Below are 25,836 nucleotides of genomic sequence, written 5' to 3'. Positions count from 1 at the left end.
CATGAGCGTCCCAGGTAAAAGTGATAATATGGTCACTCTAGTTTTAATGGTGTGCCATCTATAGGCACTGTGCTGCCAGATGAGTTGCTTTATATATGGGGGCATGTAGCCGGCCAGGGGTGTGTGTAGTGGGAGGACTACATATTCCGCCAGACTCTATGGTGTCCCAGCTGATGTAAAGGAGAACCAGACACCACAGCACCAGCCCTGCCAGCATATACATTATTTTTCAAAGCCGGCATGTTTGATTATGTTATATGGGGTCCATTCTTCTTACTTTGTACAGTGGACAATTGGGGAGCTGTTTGGAGCTGAAAGACACAGCTCAGCAGCCTACAATCTTCCTTCATTATTCTGTTTTATAAGGCTACTGGGCTGTACTACTTTTTATTTGTAAGACTTATGGTACATATATTGCTTTATATTTTACATGTTGTGATGCTTATCATTGTTACTAATAATATTATATTACAAGAATTATACTCATTTGTGTTTATCTGCGTCAGTTAAACATAGACAGATTTAATCATTACAAGGAAGATTACTGTGGACTATTATGTGCAGCTGTATCAACATACCCAGAATGTTATCAAACTTGTATGGTATCTTATTTCATCTATGTAATGTAAGGATTTATTACTTTGCTGTTGGAATATAGGATCTACTTACGAACTGCGGATACAAGTTCATCAAACATGCTGAAAGGAATGAGCGGCTCGGGAAGTTCACGGAAGAACATCTTCAGAGCACCTGTGATGACGTGAATATCTTCCCACTCACTGCTGTCCAGATCCAGCTTCTCCTCTGCAGGGTTCAAAAATACATGGTATCCCATTATAAGCATCTTCTAGACAGGCCTTAATGCAGTGTGGAAGGTACATCATTTTCAGATAATTTGTTTTATTTATTTTCTGTTGAGTGAGAAACATTTTAATGCTATCACATTAAACATTGCCCTTTGATTTAAATGTATAAAACAAAGATTAATAGATAATTGAAATACAGACTTATTAACAGGGTTGAACTGGCCCACAGGGGTACAGGGGAAACCACCGGTGGGCCCAACTGCCTGGGGGCCCACCTTCTCCTCTAGGGATCAGGTTCTAGACTGTGCACTTGATTTATACATTATAAATATGTTACCTTATACTGCACATTACTATGTTATATTTTCTATAATGCATTGCTGTTATTAATGTGTTATATTAGCATGCATGCACTGTCAGCATTTACTCTATATATTTATCAAGGGGCCAAGACCATGCACTCTCTAATACTTAGCCAAGCGTATGTTGTGGCTGGCCACAACCCCTCTGGAGACTGGCCATTCCCCAAAATATGGGCCCCTACCATTGCATTCCCCTGGTGGGCCCTTCATGCCCCAGTCAGACACTGCTTATTAATGATGTTATTTGCACGTGTGACCAGAGATAAGAGAAATTTTACAAACAATTCCACTTAATATCCTCCAATAACATGTTTGTTCAGCCCAGAATTTTTTTTATAGACTACAAATTCTGCCAAATGCAGAATTTCTATTTTGTTGAATGGAAAATCAAAAAGGGACAATTTGGCTTGTTTGTAAATTCAATTTACATCACATTTTGGGCAACTTTCATCATGTCTGCAACAGACCTTGGCAGAAAACCTGTGGGTTTCTGAGCTGCCCGACTGCTTTTCATTATGAAATTCCAATAACAGTGCAGAGAAGCTAATAAAAATTCTGTGCTGTTTTTAGTGCCGCATATTTCCGTTTCCTTAATCATTGTAGCATGTATTACTGAACCAGGGGAGTAAGTTCATACTAGGTCCCCATTAGCGACATAAATGGTGGTCTCAGCGCCTCACCAATGGCATATCTAGGATGATAAAGATTCCTTATTGCTGCAAATTGCGGTGATAAGCTATTTATTTTCATGTACTGGCTGCAAATGATAATAAACAGAGCCCTAAAGGTTTTATTTTAACAATGCACTACGCTAAAATAACTTCTGCTTTGTTTTCTTTTATTATATAAGACACAGCAGCAGACCCTGTAGCTCACTGTATACACACATTCCAGGACTGTCCAACACAAGGCCCTGCTGGGGGGCCACAACGGCTTGTGAGAAAAGACAGCAGTCAGCAAATCACTATGAAATGTGTGGAGAGAGATCTGCACTTGCTCAGCAGCCCCCTCGGTCCTTCCTCCCACCTGACAGCTAGAGCCCGGAGACCAATGCTTCCATTGCCTCCGGGAGTTACACCACTGTACTGGACCATGAACTTAGCAGACAAATGATGGCTTTTTATTTGCCGATTTAACAGTTGTTGACAGTGTCACGCTTTTGTTTGTAAATTTTTTATTTATTAACAGTTTCTTATCTAGAGCAGCAAATTCCGTTGTGCTTTACAATTGGAATTCTGTTTATTTGATCCATGAAGACCTAGAATTCAGCACAACACTCCACAAATAGCAATAGCAATAGTGACAGTACAACATTTACTAAAGTAACAAATATGGAGCAATCCACTGAGCTCTAATCAATAAAATACAATTCTATCCTGCACATATAAACGTAATAATATAGCAAAGAGATTGCAGAGATGGACAGAGCAGAAGAATGTGTTAGGTGTCTCAGGATAATAAAGACAAATCAGAGCCATATTTTATAAATAACTTCTAAACATTATTTTAATACATAGGACGGTATATAATAATTTAAGAACACATTCTATGTTGTTCTCATTTCCAATGTCACTGGTTCCTTCAATGTACCCATAACCTACATACATAAATATTCATGAGAAAGAAGACTCAAAAGTGACACCAATAAGGCACAGAGGAACATTACAGACCCCTGGCAAGATTTCCATAACTATTGGTTTATCAAACATTTGGGATGCGATGGGTAAATAAAATAAAAATCCTTAACCAACGTAGCATATTGTACTACACATTGGCAACATCCTCCATTGATTCTGAGATCTCTTCTTATATATATTATATATTAATAGTTCATGTTGTAGATTTAGGATCAGTGGATCCAGTATAGTAACCAGAGCAATCTGGTGCTGTTCAGAGGAGCTGGCTTTGATTTTGGTTGGTAATGGCAATGATTGTACCTGGGATTGCATAAATCACTTTGATGAACAAAGCCCACTTGTTTCTGGCCATGCTAATTACGTAACCATACATAACAGTATATTTTGGACCGATGAGGTTAGTCAGAACCACTGGCACACAAACACACATGAAAAGCTACTATCGAGCAGCGAAAGTCAATAATAGCACTGCAGCTTCAGACACATTACTGGCAGACATTGACGGGGGTGGCAGCTATGGCAACATGCTTGGACACATAAGCTGGGACATACACAGCCTTGTGGCCACAACACAAAGGGCTACCTTGGGTGAGCTGTTCCGGAAAAAGGTACCGTCCATCCGTTGTTACTGCCCTCTCTGTAAAATAACAGGTCAGCCTTCTGATCAATTCAAAGGATTAAGGCAGTAGAGTGCAGCCTGCTTTAGGACTTGGGTGACGAATTACTATAGCAAAATATGGAATCTGGTATTCAAATAATAGTAGTGGAATAGAAATGTAATCTGACATAAGAGGGAAAGCTACAAACCAATTATTTCTTTTTACATTGTAATCACTGGAAATAATCTTATAACACCAGCTCATAAGCCATATTCACAGTCTTCATACAAGTCCAGTATGAACTGGGAATCTCCCACATAAAACTACGTACCTCTGTCTACAATGAACCTGAGTTTCTGTATGGTGGACAAGTTTCCATTCACCCTGTAAATCCCATCGACATCCAGCCCTAGGATAGACACAACAGAGAATGATTAATACACTGCAGCTGGAGTTATTTGTTTGGTTTAATTCTTAAAGAGGAATCCGGTCAGGATCCGGGCAGTCGGAATACAGATGCCGGAATACTGACACTGCTCGGAATGCCAACGCCTGCATCCAGACATGGATTAAAATGCTGGCGCTGAGATCACAAACGCCGGAATCCCGATCGTGGTCTGCTGCGTGCGCACGAGGGAGGGGGTGCGGAGGTAGGTATAGGCTGTTTGGGGAGGGTTAGGCTACGGGGATGCTTAGGGTTAGTCACACTCAGGGAGGGTTAGGCTGCAGGGGGAGGAGTGGTTAGAGTTAGGCACCACCAGGGAGGGTTAGAGTTAGGCTGCGGATAAGAAACGTTAGGGGGGTTGGGGATTAGGGCTATTCTACTCGCCACCTTGGTGTCGGGATCCTGAGCGTTGGGATGCCGCTGTTGGTATTTAGACTATCGGCATCCAAAGCGCCGGGATCCCGATACCATCCCCTTAAAGACAGCAGTTAAGAATTAGTCTATTAGGGGTGTGCTATTGTATTACAAAGTGAGATGTTACCCACTGCTACATGAATACATTGTGGGTAATATTTATTCACTTGAGAAAATGGCTTTGGATATGCCAGACAAATTGTGTTTACGCTGAATTAACAAACCTTTGTTTAAGCATTCTGAACTGAGGGCCTGATTCTGATTCAGGAATAAAGTAAGAAACAGCAAGTAACCATGTTGCAGTGCAAGGGGTGCAACTACATTTTTTTTTTTTTTTTTTGCATGCAGGGTAAATACTGGCTGCTTTTGCTAGAAACCTTTATTTTCACACTGCAAGTTAGATTTCGGTTTGGGCAAGCCCCTCCCAAATCTACATTTCTCTGCACATGTTACAAATGCCCCACCTACAGAGCAACATGGTTTTGCCCAGTTGCTTGCTTTTGTGCTTTACTTACAAACATGAATCAGGCCTTTAGTGCCAAATCATTTCCACAATTTATGAACTCTTCCTGTGCTACCTGGTTGTGTTAATTTGTTACACATTTGACGGCACTGCAGATATTGCGGGTTGTTGTTAAGCCATCACTGTATGGGGATTATGGTTCCACCAGCATGTTGGGTAACAAGTGATGTAATTTGCATAGTGTCAGTGACAGTACCATCATTTGAGGTGAACACTGAAATGTGATGTTTTCAGCAATTCATTCCTATATATAGATCTGAGTGTTTCAACTCATTCTATGAATGATATCCTAGAACTGCATGTAATTCTAAATATGAAAGTGTTTAAGTATGACTTATTTATGTTTACTTTGACAAGTGATGTCACTTCTGGTTTCTAGCTACAGGTGAATTATGGTTTTGCCGATTGTCCTCCTACTTAATGTACATGCACCTAGTGGTAAGTACAGTAGTTTACCTTTGTATTTTATAAAACGTGGATGCCACAGTGCTATATAAATAAATTCTACTGAGAATAATGGGGGTCATTCTGACCTGATCGCTCGCTGCAGTTCTTCGCAGCACAGCGATCAGGTCAGAACTGCGCATGCGCCGGTGCCGTAGTGCGCCGGTGCATGGCTGACAGCCGACAGCTGTTGTTGCCTAGCGATTGCCTCTGCCTGATTGACAGGCAGAGGCGGTCGCTGGTCAAGAGGGGTCTGCACGGTGGCGTTTGGCTGCAATTTTGTGGGCGCAGTCCGTCCCGTGCGGGGGGCAGGCCACAGCGGCTGCGTGACATCACAAGCAGCTGCTGCGAGCCGGGCAACTACGAGTAGCTTTTGCATGCTGGCCGGGATCTACTCCTGAAGTACAAAGGCATCGCCGCTGTGTGATGCTTTTGTACTTCAGCGATGGGACAGGGACTGACATGCAGGGCGGGCTAGCCCTGTGCTGGGCGTCCCCCCGCATGTCTGTGTTCCTGATCGTAGCTGTGCTAAATTTAGCACAGCTACGATCAAGTCGGAATCACCCCCAATACCTGGTGAAGTATAAACTGAGAATCATGTAGACCTCTGTGGTGAGTCCTCTCCATTGCTGTATTAAACTGAGAGGGCATAATATATATGTAATGACACTTTAAGGTAATAGGTGTTTTTTGTACCTCTTTCATTTACAGCTTCTGTACAAAGTCGCACAAACTTTGGGACTGTACTGTGTTCTCGATAACAAAGAGCATCCAGCCGGCAGCCGAACACTTGATCTATAGAGCAAAAGAAAGATCAACAATTCATTTAAACTCAGATTTGTATAGCTATTAAATAGTATTAAATAGTGGTGAAAGATCACAGATACATTTTTTTTTTTTGTTTTAAGCTGTGTTGCAGAGACACAAAATGTTACAGCAGAAATAAGAGATTCCCTTCTGACAATATTAAAATGAACTTTTAAAATGTTCTCACATGGGGGCGTGGCCTGGACAATGCCAGGCACAGACGTTTTCCACATAGGCTCCTGCTCTACAAGCCCTAACTTTCTTTAAAGTTTGCTGCCAGCGCATACCCTTGGACCCTTAAGTACTTCTGTCCCTAAGCAAGAAAAAAAGAGAGACATTTTTTTCCCCCAGCACCCTTAATGATAACAGTAACCAGATATAAATCTCACATAATATTTTAATTCAGAGATCTTGGTTACACATATTTGCGCAAATGTGTGAATAAGCGCAAATGTGTAATAAGTGAAAAGCGTTAATAGAATGTAAAGGTATGCCATTACCCCAATCTGGGTCTATAATTACCCAGCAAGGAGCCACATGATAATGGCTCCTTACTACAATATGTCTAAGCTAAGAGCTGCCTACCTTGGAGCAACCCCATAATGCTCCATGTGGCATGTCAGAGCCTGCACCTCCTCCTAATGCAGGAACCTCTCTGCCTCTGGTTTTAGTGTGGCATACCTTTACATTCGATTAAAACTTTTCACTTATTAATTTTTTAACACTATTTTAATTACATTTAATTTTGTATCACCTGCTTTATAGCTTCGGCTTCCTAAATACTAATTTATTAACACTATAGTTTTTTCACTGGTATGCTGCCCTGGGCTTTCTGGCTTATGCTGGTGTTTTGGGGTGCCACACCCTGCACCTAGATATAGCGCTAGGGACCCCAAATATACAGAGACGCCTTGATGCGGCTTTGGGGCTTATTCACACATTTGTGCATATATGTGTAACCAAGATCTCTGAATTCTAATATTATGTGGGATTTATATCTGTTTACTGTTATCGTTCAGGGTGCTGGGGGAAACAATGTCTCTCTTTTTTTTCTTGTTTAGAAATACCCCTCCCTTTCGAGCACCTGAATGATATCATTAAGCTGATTGAGCATCTACCATTATATATGCACTTCTGTCCCTACCTGGACTGAATGAGGTACTAGCTGCGGAGCTGGGGGGACACTTTGCGGTCTCTGTGGGTTGCGGCCTGCCTTGGTCCCGGGAGTTGCGACCTCTAGTAGGGCTGGGTGACCGCAGGTGCCGTGTCTCTGGCATGGAGATCGGGAGCTCGGCCTTTCGTGATTGCTGGGGAGAGGATTGGTGTTTGGGCCGCCGAGTGGTGTGGGAGCATATACGCCCTCCTTCCCACTGAAGACCGGCTGCTGCATGGTCCACTGGACGAGCTTGCGGCAGATGTGGGAGGACTTTATCCCCCCACACCCCGGTGTGAGGGAGACTCTCCTAAGGTTCTCACCTTACCACATTCAACACTGTGAGAGACTCAGGGGGAGCCCTAGGAAGTGGTGCTGTGACCCCACTCCAGCCCTGCTGAATGTGACACATCTGGAGGCTGTATTTGTGAGGAGTGGGAGACGTGGTGCAGCTGCAGGGCCCGGCCAGACACCCCGCCAATGTGGAGGGCTGAGGGAAGTAGTCCGTATGCCTGTCTGTATTAAGGAGCCAGGTTGGCGAGATATATTATACTTGCTACGGTGCACCTGCTGTACAGTGGGCCCATATTATATTCTATTTCACTATATTAGCCTACCTATACTACAGTGTATTTAGATTTTTCAGTTGGGGCTTCATTAGCTCTGGAGCCCCCTCCTGTGGCTGCTACATATCACTGTTCCTGCACTGAAAGTTACACAGAGACAAACGTTTGACCACATCTTGTGCCACATTCTCTTCTATATTTAACTCTATTTCACATTCATGTGAGTAATATTTTTAGCCTCAAATGCTATGGAGGTGGTTGTAGGTGCGATGGCTGCTAGACCACAAATATGAACAGATCTTAATGGGGGGACCGTGACCTGAGACACCTTCAACACTAGAACCAAACTTCTTGCTTTCAACTGACTGTTATATCTGCCCACCCTGCAGTGCACATGGTTTTACCAACTGCTAACAAATTGGCTGCTACGATCGGGTCTGAATTACCCCTTAAATGAACAATTAATTACGGATTCCTATTGTCGGGCCCAACTACTTGGGTTTATAGATGAATATATCGCCTCCAATGTGACTGACGATGTTTCACTGATCTCGATTCCAGAAGCCCATAAATGTGTTCTTATAGGACATTGAATTAAATTGGGTTCCTTTCTTAAAATACATAAACCGGAATGCAGAGATGCTCTGCTAGCTAAAATCAAATTATTAGAGTCAAACATAAGGATACTAGTGAATTGCAGGCTGCTAGGACTTTAAGTTCTTTGCTTAACGAAAATGTTATGAGGACCTATAGACGTTGTAGACACTTCTACTACCGGTGCAGTAATACACCTGGTAAAATGCTGGCGAGGGCCCTCCGATCACAAAGATCATTAACGTACATACAAAAAATGAAAGACTCCTCTGGAACATTACATGTTACAGACGAGGGAATTGCTAACATTTTCCATGAGTATTACACAAGGCTATATAATCTTACCCAGTCCAGCACAAAGTCTGAAGGATAGCACATAAAAGAGCAATAAAGAAATTCTTAGATGATATTGATTTTCTGTCCCTTCCCGAGACAGTAGCGTAGGCTCTAGATTCCCCATTCACCGAGCTTGAACTATCTGAAGCCATTAAATCTTCTCCCAGTGGGAAGAGTCCGGGACCTGATGGTTTCCCTATTACTTATTATAAAGCTTTTCAGGATCAACTGTCACCTATGCTTCTCCAAGCTTTTAACGCTGTTTCATCCCAGACTCAGTTTTCATATCAAGGTCTGTCAGCTCACATTACTGTAATGCCTACAGAGGGGAAGGATCCATGTTTTCCAGGTAGCTATAGGCCTATTTCTTTACTTAATGTTGATATTACGTTATATGCTAAACTTGTAACTGGACGAGTAAAACCATTTCTCCCGAACCTCATCCATTCTGATCAAGTGGGCTTTGTGCCTGGACGAGAGGCTAGGGACAACACAATAAAGGTGACTGACCTGATCTCCCATGCTTACTCCACTGATGCCCCCATGGTCCTTTTAACATCTGATGCAGAGAAAGCATTTGATAGAATAGACTGGGACTTTATGGAGGGAATACTATGTAGATTGGGATTAGGCGACACCTTTCTCCATAAATACTGGCATTATACAGAGCACCGTCAGCACAGGTAAGGGTTGATGGGAGTCTTTCTACTGTGATACATATTAATAATGGAACACAACAGGGATGCCCCCTTTCACCACTGATATTCGTGTTATGCATGGAAGCATTGGCGAGAGCAATTAGAGCAAATCCGAATATATCAGGTTTGAAGGTGGAATCACAGAAATATATACTAGTCCTTTTTGCTGACGATCTACTGGCTGCTATTACTAACCCTACAGTTTCCTTTTAGAATCGCATGCGGGAATTTCATTGCTTTCATACTTTTTCTTATTTCAAGATTAACTATCCTAAAATCAGCTGCTTTAAATATCAAGGCCCCACCTTAGTCAATTTCGGCCCCAATGAACACGTTCCCTTTCAAATGGAATCAATCTCACTTACAATATTTGGGATACACATCCCAAATAAGCTTGGACAACTGTTTACTTGAAACTTTTCCCATATGCTCAATAAAATACGAGCAGACTTGGTTCACTGGCATACACAGAAATTCTTGTGGTAGGGTCGCATGAACGTTAAAAAAAACGAATATACTTCCCAGATTACTTTATTTCAAATGATCACCATACATATATCCCCCAAATATCTTTCTTCATTACATATTCTGTTACGTGATTTTGTTTGGGAGGGGGGAAAGGTGGGAAGCCACGATTTAAGCACAAAATACTTATTAGGCGTAAGTGTTAATGAGATATCCGCATATTACCAAGCAACGATGCTGAGTAGGATACTAGACTGGATTAAGAATCTGGTAGGTAAGCATTGGGTGCAAAAAGAATTACGATCTACCGGTTTGCATCTCAATTACATCCCCAGGCTCTTAGATACAGGTCGATCAAGTCACCTGAAAGTGGACCCTACTTTGTTTATGTGGAAAAAGACACAGATAAAGTTTGATCTGAATTCAGGAGTATCGCCACTGACTCCAGTAGCAGTGGCGGAACTGTGGGAGGCAGTGGAGTCGGCTGCCGCCGGGCTCCTGACCGCAAGGGGGCATATCTCCTCCACTGTATCCCGCTGCCTGAGGACCGCACTGCTATTGCAGACGGAGGAGCTGTGTCAGTGAGACGGAAGCTGCCTCCTGTATATACAGAGAGCCGGCACTGGCTGCAGCTAGGGGGAGCTCCAGAGCACAGCTCCTCCCGCCCTTCTAGTTAAGTAAGCCAGCCGAGGGAAGCTCTCTGCTCCTCCATGCTCCGTCAGCCTAATGATAGCCAAAGGTAGGCACTGTGTGGGGGGTGAGGGATAGGTGTATTTGGGGGGAAGCACTGTGTTTTGTGTGTGTTTGTTTTTAAGTGAGGTGTGTGTGTGTGTGTGTGTGTGTGTGTGTGTGTGTGTGTGTGTGTGTGTGTTTTTAAGGAAAGTTGTGCGTTCAAGTAAAAGAGGCATGTGTGTGAGTGATGTGTGTGAGTGATGTGTGTGTGTGTGTGTGTGTGTGTGTAAGTGAGTGGCATGTGTGAGAAAGGCATGTATGTGTGTGTAAGTGGGAGGCATGTGTATGTAAGTGAGAGGCACGTGTGTGAGAGGTGTGTGTGTGTGTGTGTGTGTGTGTGTGTGTGTGTGTATGTAAGTGAGGCACGTGTGTGAGAGGTGTGTGTAAATGAGAGGCATGTGTGTGTGTGTGTGAGAGCACGTGTATGTAAGTGAGAGGCACATGTGTGAGAGGTGTATGTGTGTGTAAGTGAGAGGTGTGTGTAAGTGAGAGGCATGTGTGTGAGAGGTGTCTTTGTGTAAGTGAGAGGTATGTGTGTGAGAGGAAAGGATTAAAGAAGGCATTTGAGCATTTCTACAGGACTATGTACAGAGCACACACCTGGTCTGGGTACACGCTACCTTATAAATATATGGAGGGGTGTCCGTTCTGAGTGTGTGTGTGTGTGTGTGTGTGTGTGTGTGTGTGTGTGTGTGTGTGTGTGTGTGAAAGGCATATGTTTGGGTGTTTAAGTGAAAGCGGCGTGTGTGTGTGTGTGTGTGTGTGTGTGTTTAAGTGAAGGAAGCGTGTGTGTGTGTGTGTGTGTGTGTGTGTGTGTGTGTTTTTAAGTGAAGGAGGCAGGCGTGTGTGTGTGTGTGTGTGTGTGTGTGTGTGTGTGTGTGTGTGTGAGTGAAAGAGACGTGCGTGTTTAAGTGAATGAGGCGTTTGTGTTTTTTTCTATATATATCTAGTGTTCACGCTAGGTGTCTGCCCCTTTTTTAGACAGCTGAATCCCGCCCTGCCCATTTTTGTGCGCCCTGCCGCCCCGCCGTTTTCTGCCTGCCGGACCCCGCCATGCCGCCGGACCCAGCCGTGCGCCGCCGGACCCGGTAAGCACATGAGAGTCCCCCTGGGCTCAATTAAGCTTGTAAGTATTTTGCAGCTGTAAACTTCAATCTCAGTGCTCTCTACCTGGTGCAATGTGCCTCAGTGCTCTCTACCTGGTGCAATGTGCCTCAGTGCTCTCTGTATGGTGCAATGTGTCCCAGTGCTCTCTGTATGGTGCAATGTGTCCCAGTGCTCTCTACCTGGTGCAATGTGCCTCAGTGCCCTCTACCTGGTGCAGTGTGCCTCAGTGCCCTCTACCTGGTGCAGTGTGCCTCAGTGCCCTCTACCTGGTGCAGTGTGCCTCAGTGCTCTCTACCTGGTGCAGTGTGCCTCAGTGCTCTCTACCTGGTGTAGTGTGCCTCGGTGCTCTCTACCTGGTGTAGTGTGTCTCAGTGCTCTCTACCTGGTGCAGTGTGCCTCAGTGCTCTGCCTGACGCAATGTGTATAACGTGCTCTATCTGGCGCAATATGTATAACGTGCTCTACCTGTCGCAGTGTGTATAGGAGGTTCTACCTGGTGCAATGTGTATTAGGTGCACTACCGTGTGGTGTAATGTGAATTGCCACTATTATGTGGCCACGCCCCTTCCCCACGAAACAACGCCCCTAGATTTTTGCTGCACACCTTCGGCGCACACTGTCCATGTTTTGCCCTATAGGAATGGGAGCACCAAGCATTATAGTATATACCTAAGTTTGCCCATCTAACTTAAAAATGTGCCCTCCCGAATGAAAAATGTGCCCTCCCGAATGGAAAAATGTGCCCTCCCCGTGATCAGCACCCTGCCCTAAAAAAATCCTAGAGTGAACACTAATTATATCGGCACACCGCTGCGCCAAAGCATCTCCATCGATACCTACTGGCAGGTGAGGGAGCACTGTAGGTGTACTATAAAGTTATGCTGGTATCTGTTTTTATTGTAATGACTGACTTGGAGTGCGTCCACTTTCTATGTGTATCTATATTACTTTTGGGAAAGGTACCTGAGCACGCTGCTACTGTTCACCTTGAGTGCCGGATAGCTACATATGGTATGTGTGTGTATATGTAGGGGGACACCAACATTTATCATGACTCCGGGCGACTGGGACGAACTTACGCCACTGTCTAATAGTGCATAAACTCCACTTTGTACCATGTTTGGCAAGTGGTGCTAGGGCTCCCTGGATTGTCTCGGGTATTACTAGAATACATACTCCATTATCAAATGCCAACTATAAATCGTTTGAGAGGCTGAAAGAGGATTCAGACTTAGCCGCTGCTGATTACTGCCTGAGAACTGGAACTGTGGATAACAGTTTGATAAACTGGACTGGAACCGGAATGCTGGCCAGACTGTAACCGTAATAATAGTTGTGAATGAAGCTGAAGTGCTGACCGGGCTGGAACTCAAATGACCGGAACGAAGTCACTGGTGGGGGCTGACGTGCTGACCGAACTGGATCCGGAATGATGACACTTTAGTCCCCTGGAGAATTAACTAGAACAGTGGTTCCCAACCTTGGTCCTCAAGTACCCCCAACAGTTCATGTTTTCCAGGTCTCCTCACAGGATTGCGAGTGAAATTATTTGCTCCACCTGTGGATCTTTTAAAATGCGTCAGTGTGTAATGAATACACTTGTTCAACTGCTAGGTGACCTGGAAAACATAAACTGTTGGAGGTACTTGAGGACCAAGGTTCAGAACCACTGAACTAGAAGCACTTGAAGATAGAAGAGAGAGAGTCGGATTACACCAGACTGGAACTGGATTGAACAGAGAGGAGCCCTACAAGTACAGAATACTTGGGAGCTCAGCACAGAGCTGTAACTTGGCGTCAGCAGGAAGTCCTCTTTATAGCAGAGTGCTCAGCAATTGGAAGCTACAGTCAGCTGAGTAGGAGAAGCTCCATGATTGGTCAGAGGAGAGTCAGATGACTGAGACCAAGATGGCGGTGCCCATGGCCGGTTATGGAGAATCAATCCTGAGACAGCAGGCAGTGGCTGCAAGAGCTGTGCAGCACTTGATTCAGAGACAGCTGCAAGCTGCTTGAAGAGTCATGTAGACGGGTTCACTACGGCTGGCCGGCGGTCGGGCTCCCGGCGACCAGCATCCCGGCGCCGGGAGCCCGACCGCCGGCTTACCGACAGCTTGGCGAGCGCAAATGAGCCCCTTGCGGGCTCGCTGCGCTCGCCACGCTACGGGCACGGTGGCGCGCTACGCGCGCCACACTATTTTATTCTCCCTCTATGGGGGTCGTGGACCCCCACGAGGGAAAATAAGTGTCGGTATGCCGGCTGTCGGGCTCCCGGCGCCGGTATACTGAGCGCCGGGAGGCCGACCGCCGGCAAACAGAAGACCACCCATGTAGACATAGCGCCAACGGACCGCTGTGTGAACCGGAAGCGCACCCAGACCTCGGCGCCAGCCAGGATAGACACCTCAGCGGTACGTTTTAACACTGTGGAGCGTGACATGAGAATTCCAGTGTCTCAATCCTGTCCAGTCTCTGGCCCAAGATCCTTTCACTGCATCCAATGGTACTCCAGTTCTTGTGTGCCTAGATAAGCAGAAATCTTATAAAAGCTTCAAGTTTCAGCCTCATACTAGCTGCAACTAGACCCTATGGTCCCGATTAGGATCTCAAAAAACCTCAGACAGTGACACTGTGGAGTTTTCGATGCTTTATAAATGCTGGTGGAAATGATGATGATTCCTAAGTATGCACTAAACAATGCAATAAAAAGTTTCATACACAAAACGAAAACTACCACATGTAGGGGTCTATTAATTAAGCTGAATGGGTGTTTTATACGGGTGTGGATTATTAGATCTACACTAAAAAGGTCTACAGTCAATAGGTCTACCACTAATAGCAGACATGCATTAGGTCGACAGGGTCAAAATGTCAACATAGAATAGTTAGACAGTAGGAAATGCTTACAGGGTCAAAAGGTCGCCATGGAAATGGTCGACACAAAGAAAAGGTAGACAATATTTTTTTAATTTGTCACTTTTCTGCCACAAACAAGCCCCATTAGTGTACCGCGTCCGCTCGCCATGCTTCGGACAAGGTGCCTTGCTGCGCTCGCCACAGGTTACTATTCCCAATCGTAGTCCACGTGGATAGTGAAGTGTGGAAAAGTTGAAAAAAAACAACAACTGTGTGCTGACCATTGTCATGTCGACCTTTCGACCATGTAGACCTGTTGAACTGTCTACGTTTTGACCCTGTCGACCTAATGCATGTCTACAATTAGTGGTGGACTTATTGACTGTTCACCTTTTTAGTGTAGATCTATAGACCGGATACCATTTTATACATGCAGAACATGTTTTAGGTAACGGGCCCATTCACGAATATTGGCCCGATGTGGCCGCCTGATATTCATCAAACTCCAAAACTGAAAGTGTTCAGAGTTTAACTGAAGGAACCGACTTCTCCACCTGTCTGCCCTCTCTGGCAGTGTGCATGTGTGAATATAGTGCACAAATGTGCAGTAACACTGCACGGTCAAATACAGCTAGTGATTAATAGTGAAAGTAGTGTTATGGGGTTTATGAACCTTGGCTATGTAGCTTGGCTTGCGACCAGTAGGTTTTCGGAGCAGCTGTCCCCACAACGGAGTAATACTTAGTTGCTAAAGTAGTTCGCTGCTAAAGTATCCGCTGCAACTCGTGCTTAACTGGATACCAAAGTAACGTGGTGCTGATGAGGCACAATGAATATACCCCGTAATAATGATAGTACTGATGTATCCTCACTCTTATAAGTAATTTTAGATACAAATCAGACCAAACAGAACTTTATATTGATATAGGAAAAATAAATGTTTTATTTGATAAATTTGGTGTCAAAAGGGACAGGCTATGGACTATTAATGTGACAATCACAGTTTGGTACAGTGCTTCTCCTTGACTCATACATACTGAAGGCATACTTTATGTCACAATTTGGCACCCTGTTCCGTCTATTGGTGTATCCGGCCAGCTCACCTACCCTGCTCCAGCGTTGCTTATGGATCTGCATTGTGTATCGGACAGTGTGTCTCAACATTCTCCTACCTGTAGTTGACCAGACCTCAGCTTGTCACAATGTTCTGCTACCTGCAGGTGCCCCAGACCTTGGCTTATCTCAACGTTCTGCTACTTTGCCTATAACCCTGACCTCTATTTCCCTAATTATGCTCTTTGCCTGCTGAATCTGTAACTGGTTTCTGTATCACTCCTATACTGTCACATAAATACATCCTGCCTTGTGGTGGTTCTAGTTAAAGACCTGAGGGTCCATTAGACTCTGAGCTTCAACCTTGGGAGCACATATCCTGGTCTGACAGCATCTAGTCCACTCAGAAACACACAGAACTTTGGAGTTGATTCAATTAAACACTAAGACCACAATCAAAGCAGTGGTGGCAAAATAATTTTGTTCTTCATCAATGATCCCTTATTTGCACACACAACTGATCAATAACAAATGGTGTTTTCTACCCAAATAACAATCACTTGCAAATAATAAAGTAATTCAATGCTTCCAGTCAATTAATGTAATGACATAAAAGTATTAAGGTAATATTATGAAAGAATAAAATAGAACAGTTAAAATACAGTTGTTTAAATGTATCATAGTTATCACAATCTGCATTTTTAATTTTTCCCCCAACTCTGAGAATTAAAATGTTCTGTTGCATTTATGATAGTTGGGGTGCTGGGAAAGAGCTGTTGTGACCACCCTGTCCCAGCAAAGGGTTAGAAGCAAAGTGATAGCTACCACTATAATCTTAATTTCGGATACGGACTTGGGTCAGCTATCGAGCTACATATGAGCCAGTATAGGCCACCAGGGAATCTCACAATACTGTTGCCCATAGCATGCTATGGGCTAACGCCACCAGAGGATGGCATTAGCTACCAGGGTCAAGCTCCAGAATGAGAAGTTTGGTAAATGACAATTTGGCAACAACATAAAAACCTTTGGGGTCTGCTTCTGCAAATGAAAATGGAGGAATATCTGCTGTGGTGTCCCTTTCATACATGCTGGGAAAGCTTCATTTTTGCAAGTATTACTTTCATAAGTATACATGTTAGTCTGGTTTAAGTCGTCTAGTTTAGTGTGAGGTGATTTACATACTAACTAACCTTTAATAAGCCCTTTCTCCTGTAGGGTCTGTAGAGGAGGTCTTTTCATCAGCATTTTCTTCAACCTATGTTTTACCTTCTTCTTATCCACACCCCCCACATTGTTGCTCACCCAGGATACTGTATATGACAAAGAATGGAAAAGATTATGAAAATCTAAAGAATGCAGGCAAAACATTGAAAGTGTTGTTATTATATTATTAGTAGTAGTAGTAGTAGTAGTAGTAGTAGTAGTAGTAGTACTACAATTCTGCAGTATTCTTAGCACAACATATCACAGCACATTATGTGACATTGCAAATCAAGTCATAACCAATAAACATACTTAAAACAAAATGTTTAGAGATCATTGACCATATGAGCTTACAATTGGAAGCTTTTCCTTTATTCTATTTAAACAAGCCTTGATTTAAGGCAGTGGTTCACAAACGCGGTCCTCAAGGTAACAATCCAGGTTTTAACGCTATATATGCTTAGGCATAGGTGACTCAATTAGTACCTCAAAATGTTAGATTATGCCATCTGTGCACACACAGGGATAGCCTTAAAACCTGGACTGTTGGGGTGCCTTGAGAACCACATTTGGGAACCACTGATTTAAGGAATAGCCTCTTAAAAAGGTGCACTACCATGCAAGTAGTGAACATTTGCCTGCAACACTTTTAAATGGCCACAAAAGAGGGCTGCTAGCAAGCAGGGACAGGTTGTGATTTTGTGCTTTAGTTTGCTATGCTTCTCTGGCCTGCTTACTCCATACAGCTCTTCTGCCTCAGTGTTGTTAAGAATGGATGAAGCCAGCCCAGGAAAGAGCATAGCCCAGTGTAAAGCAGCACTTCAGTTAACAATTATCTCTTGAGTGAATGGTGGGGGAAAAAGGCATAGTTGTTTATTTTACATCAAAAGACAAATGGTCTCTTTTTAAAAAGGGCAAGCTGGGCAAATAAGCAGCAATACGTCTTTTTGGGAATATTGAATTTGTTGTTTAGCACAAACACCCATATTTCCACCTTGGTCAGGGATGTAACTAGCATGGTGCAGAGGGTGCTCACCACAGAGCACATTTGCCCTGTGGGTGCATCGGCCGCATCATCCACCCACGATCGCCCGTGTATGTATTTGCCCCTGTCAGCTGCAGCAATGCCTGCTGTAATGTATAATATTATTAGTGCGCACACCTTACATTACAGCGGGCAGCGATGCAGCTGTATCTCTCCCCCCATGTGCTGCACCCCCCCCCCCCCCCAGCCCCCTGCATTATCTACAGGGAATTCCTGGTAGCGTCAGAGAGCGAGGCCCACTGACGGCCCGTTATCCGCTGCTGTGAGAGGCGAGTGTGGCCGTCTGCATTAGTGACTGCTTCACTTGTATAAAGCCCTCAAGAGTGTTAGAAATTAATGCCCCGATTTATCAAGCCTTGGAAAGTGATACATAGCTCGTGATAAAGTACCAACCAATCAGTTCCTAACTATCATTTTTCAAACATGGCAGTTAGGTGCTAGTTGGTTGGTACTTTATCACCGTGAAATTTATCACTCTCCAAGACTTGATAAATAGTGGCCAAAATATTGTCAAAACTGTACATCTTGGGGTTTATGAGCCTTCAGAAGCTCTTATTTAGAGAGAGCCATTTAAAGCTAACACAAGTAAGAAAACCAAAATAAAGAACTGTAGTAGTAAACAGAGAGCACCTGAGATTTATAGTACCTAAAATGTAATCTATTGATTATTGTACTTTTTCTGATTATACTCTTTATCAGTGATTAGTTTGCTGGCCATTGGCAGTCTCTCAATTCCTTTTATTACTACTAATAAATAATAATAATAATACTGTCAAACTTTCTTTTTGTTACACTGTGGAACTAGTTCGTAAAGGAAGAGGAAGAGAAGGAATGAAGTGGAGGGGTTCTACCTGGCATAATGTGTATAAGGGGCTCTACTGTGGCATAACATGTAACATAGTAACATAGTTTTTGAGGATGACAAAAGACAATTTGTCCTTCGAGTTCAATCTATTAGTCTTAAAATACTGCAGTATGGCCCTCATTCCGAGTTGTTCGCTCGCAAGGCGATTTTAGCAGAGTTGCTCACGCTAAGCCGCCGCCTACTGGGAGTGAATCTTAGCATCTTAAAATTGCGAACGAAGTAATCGCAATATTGCGATTACACACCTCGTAGCAGTTTCTGAGTAGCTTCAGACTTACTCGGCATCTGCGATCAGTTCAGTGCTTGTCGTTCCTGGTTTGACGTCACAAACACACCCAGCGTTCGCCCAGACACTCCCCCGTTTCTCCGGCCACTCCTGCGTTTTTTCCGGAAACGGTAGCGTTTTTTCCCACACGCCCATAAAACGACCTGTTTCCGCCCAGTAACACCCATTTCCTGTCAATCACATTACGATCGCCAGAACGATGAAAAAGCCGTGAGTAAAATTACTAAGTGCATAGCAAATTTACTTGGCGCAGTCGCAGTGCGGACATTGCGCATGCGCATTAAGCGGAAAATCGATGCGATGCGAAGATTTTTACCGAGCGAACAACTCGGAATGAGGGCCAATAGGAGATCACGAAGTTTAACTTTGGTAAATGTTTAACTGTTATATCCATTCCTCTTTTTTTCTTTTTTTTTTATAGTTATTTTATTTTATTATTAAAGTGCATGATTAACCCACCATAACCCTGAATATCCTTATCCATTAGGAATTTACTTAGCCCATTCTTAAAAGTAGTTGCCGAGTCCGCCATTACTACTTTCTCAGGCAGGGAATTCCAAGTACGTATTGTCCTTACTCACTGTGAAGAAACCCTTCCGTCTCCTCTAACCTAAGTGGGTGTCCCCGTGTCCTTTGTGGTGATCTTACCAAAAACAAATCCCCACTAGCTCTGTGTATTGACCCCTTATAAATTTGTAACTAAATATTAATCATGTCCCCTCTTAATCGCCTTTTTCCAGTGTAAATATACCTAGCCTATCAAGCCTTTCCTCATATTCTAGTGTCTCCATCCCCTTGATTAGTTTGGTTGCCGTGTTTGAACCTTTTCTAGTTCCAGGATGTCCTTTTTATAGTATGGTGCCCATAGTTGTGAACAGTATATGAGATGTGGCCGCACCAGTGATTTCTACAATGGGAGTATAACACTCTCATCCCTTGCATCAATTACACACTTTATGCATGCTAATACCTTGTTTGCCTGTTTTGCTGCATTCCTACTATGGGTACTACTGCTAAGTTTGTTATCAATGTGAACACCTAAATCTTTTTCCAGTACAGGATCCCCTTATTTCTCCCCATTTAGTAAGTAGGTAGTGTTTCTGTTCTTGCTACCAAAGTGCATTACCTTACATTTGTCTATGTTGAACCGGATTCTCCATTTTGCTGTCCATGTTTCTAATCTACATAAGTCGTTCTGTAGAGACTTAGCATCCCTCTCCGAATTTATAACGTTACACAGTTTGGTATCGTCTGCAAAAATTTACACTGTACTCTCTAGACCCACATCTAAATCATTTATGAAAATGTTAAACAATAGTGGTCCAAGTACAGACCCTTGTGGCACACCACTTAGTACTTCAGTCCAATTCGAAAATGTTCCATTTACCACCACCCGCTGCTCCCTTTTATCCAACCAATCTCTAACCCAAGTGCATATTGCGCTCCCTAGCCCAAGTACCCTTAATTTGTATACGAGTCTCATGTATCGAAAGTTTTGGCAAAATCTAAAAAGATTACATCCACCTCTTTACCCTGATCTAGGTTCGCACTAATCATTTCATAAATGCCTATTAAGTTAGTTTGACATGATCTATCCTTCACAAATCCATGTTGGTTCCTATTAATAACTTTATTGGTTTCGAGGAACTTCTGTATTCTATACCTTAAAATTCCTTCCAGTACTATCTCCACTATAGATGTAAGACTTACTGGTCTATAATTACCCAGTTCAGATTTACTTCCCTTTTTAAATATCGGCACTACTTCCACTATATGCCAGTCTTTGGGGACCATGCCTGATGTAAGCGAGTCAATGAAAATCAAGTATAGGGTCTTGCTAATGCGGAGTGTAACTCCATGAGAACCCTTGGGTGAATTCCATCGGGACCAGGTGACTTAATAATCTTAATTTTTTTTAATCGGTCTCTATTTCTTCACTTAAATAAGCATTAAGCTGTGTGTCATTAACGTTGCTGAGGTTATGCATTAAGCTCGCCTTCGGGTCCTCTCCTGTGAAAACTGATGAGAAAAACTTGTTTAATTTTTCCGCTATGGCATTGTCGTATTTGATTAGAATGCCCAAATTGCCTTTTAAAGGGCCTATACTCTTTTTCTTTACTCTTTTGCTGTTGATGTATTTAAAAAAAAACTCTTTGGGTTTGATTTACTGTACTTTCCTTTGCTACTAGCTTTTCCGTTTCTATTTTAGATGCTCTAATTTCTTTTTTGCATACTTTGTTACAATCCTTATAGTACTGGAATGACTCTGCCTTCCCGTCTGATTTATATGTTTGGAATGCTCTCCTCTTTTTAGCCATTAGTTCCTTAATCTTCTTGTTAAGCCACATTAGTTTGAAATTATTACTCCTTCGTTTGCTGCCTATGGGATTGAATTTACGAGTCTAACTAGCGAGCAACATTTTTAATACATCCCATTTCTCTGTAGTATTCTTACCTTGAAACAAAATTTCCCATTCAATGTCACTTAAAGCTTCTCTCATCATGTAAAAGTTGGCTTTGCTAAAGTTAAGGGTCTTAGTTGGGCCTAAATAGGGCTGCTTTTGAAAACGGATGTTGAATATAACCATATTGTGGTTGCTGTTTACGATGGGCTCCCCTACTATAATATTTGATATCAAATTCCCATTGTTTGTTAGTACCAGGTCTAAGATTGCATTGTACCTAGTTGGTTCCTCAATTAGTTGAAGGAAATAGTGATCATTTAGTGTATTTAAAAACTTATTACCCCTAGCAGTATCACATGAATCATTTGTCCAATTAATCTCTGGATAGTTAAAATCTCCCATCACTATTACGTCTCCTAATCCTGCCACTTTTTCGATTTGCTTCAGTAACAATTAATCATCAGACACATTAATATTAGGTGGTTTGTAGCATATCCCTATCTTTTTTAGTCCCTTTCCCCTGCATGCAATTTCTACCCATAAAGTCTCAACAGTATTTACGGTCCCATCGCAAATGTTTTTCTTTATATCAGGTTTTAAAAAAGGTTTTACATATAGAGACATACCCCTCCACCAGTTTTATTTAGTCTGTCTCTCCTGAACAGCGTGTAACCCCCAAGATTAGCTGTCCAATCATGAGATTTGTCCCACCAAGTTTCAGTAATACCTATGATAATACCGTTGTTTGCTGCAAGGAATTCTACTTCCCCCTTTTTCCCTGTAAGGCTTCTAGCGTTTACAGACATACAATTAAGATAAGTATTCCCTCTAATGCTATTAACTTTATTTTCTATATGCATTACCGGCAATCCATGTTCATCATTAACACGTGTTTGGGCAGTACCCTTGCAGCTTGCCGGCTGGTTTATCACTCCCCCCTTCTCCACCCCCATTCAGCTCACTACCTCCATCCTCACTATTCTCACTGCTTGACCCATAGTTTCTAGCTAAACCCTCCCCACAGGCACCTAGTTTAAAATCTCCTCCAACCTTCTAACCATCCTTCCTTCCAGCACTGCTGCCCCCTCCTCATTCAGGTGGAATCCATCGTGACAAAAAAAATGGCGCCTGACTGAGAAGTCCGCCCAGTGTTCCAGGAACACAAACCCCTCTTTCCTACACCAGTCTCTAAGCCATACATTTACATCCCCAATCTCCCTGTCTGACTCCCTGGACTAGCGCGTGGCACAGGTAATATTTCGGAGAATATTACCCAAGATGTCCTTGCCTTTAGTTTCTGGCCTAGGTCCGTATAATATTTCTTACGGACATCCCACCTACCTATAACTTTGTCGTTGGTGCCAATGTGCACCAAGACCGCCGGGTCTTTCCCAGCCCCTCCCAACAATCTTTCTAACCGGTCCTCAATGTGTCATGCCCGAGCACCTGGGAGACAACAGACTGTATGGCGATCATGGTCCCGGTAGCAGATTTCCCTGTCTGTCTTCCTGATAATATAATCCCCTACCACCACAATCTGACTAGGTACCTCACTATCTTTTTTCCCATCTGTGCCGGAGGGACCGCTCCTTCGGTTGCTAGAGGGAACGGTCTCCTCCAGCTCCCTCATTTCTTTACTACCATCCACTGAGTCTTCATCCAATCAGGTGAATGTATAAGCGGCCCTACTGTGGTGTAATGTTTATAAGCAGCTCTACTGTGCTGTAACTTATAAAAGGGGCTCTACTGTGCGGCATAAGATGTATAAGAGGTACTACTGTGTGGTGTAATGTGACCAACGGACACTACTGTGCGGTGTAAAGTAAATCGGTACTATTCTGTGGCCACGTCCCTTCCTTGTGAAGACACACACCTATATTTTTTATGCACGCCGAATATGCGCACTGTACCTATTTTGCATATGGGGGGCAGGGGGCACTGATTCTCTTTCTGGCACAGGGCACCAAAATATCTAGGTACAGCTCTGACCAGGGTGCAAAGATTTAAGTGTGATGGCAATGTCTGCACAACAGACCAATGAGAGGAGATGATCATACCAAAGGCATTTCTTGAAACGTAGAGAGTGTGCAACATCGGTGAGCCTTGCTTTGTGCAAAAAAAAAAAAAAAAAAAAAGCATTTTGATCTCATAAAGCAAGATTATTTAAATTAGATAATGGTAAGCAAAGGACAGTTTTAATGGCCTTCCACCTTCCATGTTGCATAGGTGGGCACACAGACATTTGAAACCTGTAAAAATAGACTTCGTTTTTAAGCCAGGTACAGGTATTAGATGACTGAGATCTCATGCGTATCATATATAGATGTGTTTTTATACACCTACACATGATAGGAGGCAATGATACTGCTTTCTCTGGAGCTCTGTTCCATGTAATGAGGATTAAAGTTTAGGGATAATGGTATCACCAGAAAGATAAGGAAGGTATTGTTTCCTACATAGACATTGCTCTCCTATGTAAATGCTGAATTATATTCCCATTTCTGTTAAACTAGAATTTGCATATATAATAAATGAATATATACATTTGCTTGCTCATTCCAAAACAAGAATAATGTAAATGTCTAATTATTCAGTATTAATAGTAATCATTTATCTCTACATCATACATGGGAATTTCCAGCTATCTTTAGACTTCAAAGAGCTGCTGTCCTCTTCTTCACCACTCCCATCCAGGACCTCCATGCTGCCTGCTCTTCTTAAAATAATCTCATCCCGGGGATTTTCTCGTTCCTACATGAAGAAAATGAGATTGCTTAGACTACAGTACCCTCCTTTTGCCAACTCTAAACAGATTTTATTTCAATGATTTTCATTTTTTAAAACATTACAGATAATTCACATGTGCAAAATCCAGGGAATCCGATTGTGACAAGCTAGGGTGTTAGGACCTTGAATATAGGGGTTTAGCCTTCTGGGCATCCCTTCTTAAAATGGCTTGTTTTGTATTCTGTTAACCATATATTTATCATACTTGCCTACTTTCTCAGAAAGTCTGGGAAACTCCCCAACCTTGGGTGGCTTTCCTGGACTCGAGGAAAAGCTGGTAAGTCTCTTAATGAAATGGGTGGTCTGGGCAGCATGATGACGCAATTCAACGCACCATGGCCCTGCTTCCTGCTTTACAAAGTCATGAATTTCCGCTTTGCATAGTTACAGCGGGTAAACAATTAGTCCACACCCAGTGGTCGAAGTGGGGCGGTATACGGCGCTATGCTATACCGCCACTTCTTCCACTGACCCGGAAATGCGGAACTGAAAGTGCAGCAGGAGGCGAGGGAAGTGGCCATCCTGCTGCACATGGTGCTCCCCGTCCCTGCACGGTGGCCGGCGGCTGTGTAGAGCACTGTATTAGCTCACAGCCGCCCAGCCACTTACTGCCGCTCACCGCCGCCAGCCGCCCACCGCCGCCAGCAGCCCACCGCTCACCGCTGCCAGCCACCAGCAACAAATTAGGTAATGTTCCACTGCTGTCACCTTTTTCCCTGTCGTTACCGTCCCTGTCCCTACTGTCACTCTCTCTCCCTGCTGTCACTGTCGTTACTTTCTCTCTCTGTCATCACTGTCGTCACCCTCTCTCCCTGTCGTCACTGTCGTCTCTCTCCGTCGTCACTCTCTCTCCCTGTCGTCACTCTCTCTCCCTGTCGTCACTGTCGTCACTCTCTCTCCCTGTCGTCACCGTCTCTCCGTCGTCACTCTCTCCCTCTGTCGTCACTCTCTCTCCCTGTCGTCACTCTCTCTCTGTCGTCACTCTCTCTCTCCCTGCTGTCACAATTTCAGCTCATTCTGTGTGCTACAAGGTGAATTTCGGCTCATTCAGTGTGCTACAATGTGAATTTTGGCTCATTCAGTGTGCTACAATGTGAATTTCGGCTCGTACCGTGTGCTATAATGTGAATTTCGGCTCGTACTGTGTGCTATAATGTAAATTTCAGCTCGTACCGTGTGCTATAAAAGGTGAAAGGGTCACCAGTACTAGATAGTATAAGGGGTTCTACTACACTGGACACGCCCCCTTTTGGGTGACCATGCCCCCTTTTCTGGAGCGCGCGCGCATAATTACGTCCTGGACTTTTGCATACCCCCACTTCAAAATTTCCACTTTGACCACTGTCCACAACCCTATAACACCCCCTGGATACCCACTCCATTAGACTCTTCTAGAGACCGCTGCTGAGAAAACAGCGAGTATGGTATGTATGTATTCTATTCTCATTATATAATTCTTAAATGTTGTGCCTGGTGGAACTGCCAGGGGGGCGAGCTGGACAGCGTGGTGAGCATAACCTTCCTACCTCCCCCGACGGGCATCTACAAGCCGGGATACCGGCGTCGGTATGGTGACTGCCGGTCATGCGAACCCAACCCTTGAGAAGAAGGTTTGCAAACTGTTTTCCTTTTTAAATTATGGATAGAG

At 43.6% G+C, this 25,836-nt stretch overlaps 1 protein-coding gene across 9 annotated transcripts in view; it reads right to left on the bottom strand.

The window, feature by feature from the left end:
• ARHGAP9 (Rho GTPase activating protein 9) overlaps window positions 1-25,836 on the bottom strand; it is a 281,901-nt gene that overhangs the window by 46,548 nt on the left and 209,517 nt on the right. For 8 of the 9 annotated variants that reach the window (XM_063952370.1, XM_063952372.1, XM_063952389.1 and 5 more), the window contains 6 exons: window positions 24,029-24,152; window positions 16,788-16,907; window positions 5,927-6,025; window positions 3,736-3,813; window positions 3,389-3,442; window positions 670-804 (listed from right to left, as the gene is read on the bottom strand). In XM_063952370.1, the coding sequence (XP_063808440.1) occupies window positions 670-804; window positions 3,389-3,442; window positions 3,736-3,813; window positions 5,927-6,025; window positions 16,788-16,907; window positions 24,029-24,152 (610 nt within the window). The remainder of the gene's footprint in view (window positions 1-669; window positions 805-3,388; window positions 3,443-3,735; window positions 3,814-5,926; window positions 6,026-16,787; window positions 16,908-24,028; window positions 24,153-25,836) is intronic. The other variant, XM_063952371.1, reaches the window with a different exon arrangement.

This window comes from Pseudophryne corroboree, chromosome 2, assembly GCF_028390025.1.
Source record: "Pseudophryne corroboree isolate aPseCor3 chromosome 2, aPseCor3.hap2, whole genome shotgun sequence".
NCBI classification, from domain to species: Eukaryota; Metazoa; Chordata; class Amphibia; order Anura; family Myobatrachidae; genus Pseudophryne; species Pseudophryne corroboree.
This window is presented reverse-complemented; position numbering and strand designations above follow the sequence as displayed.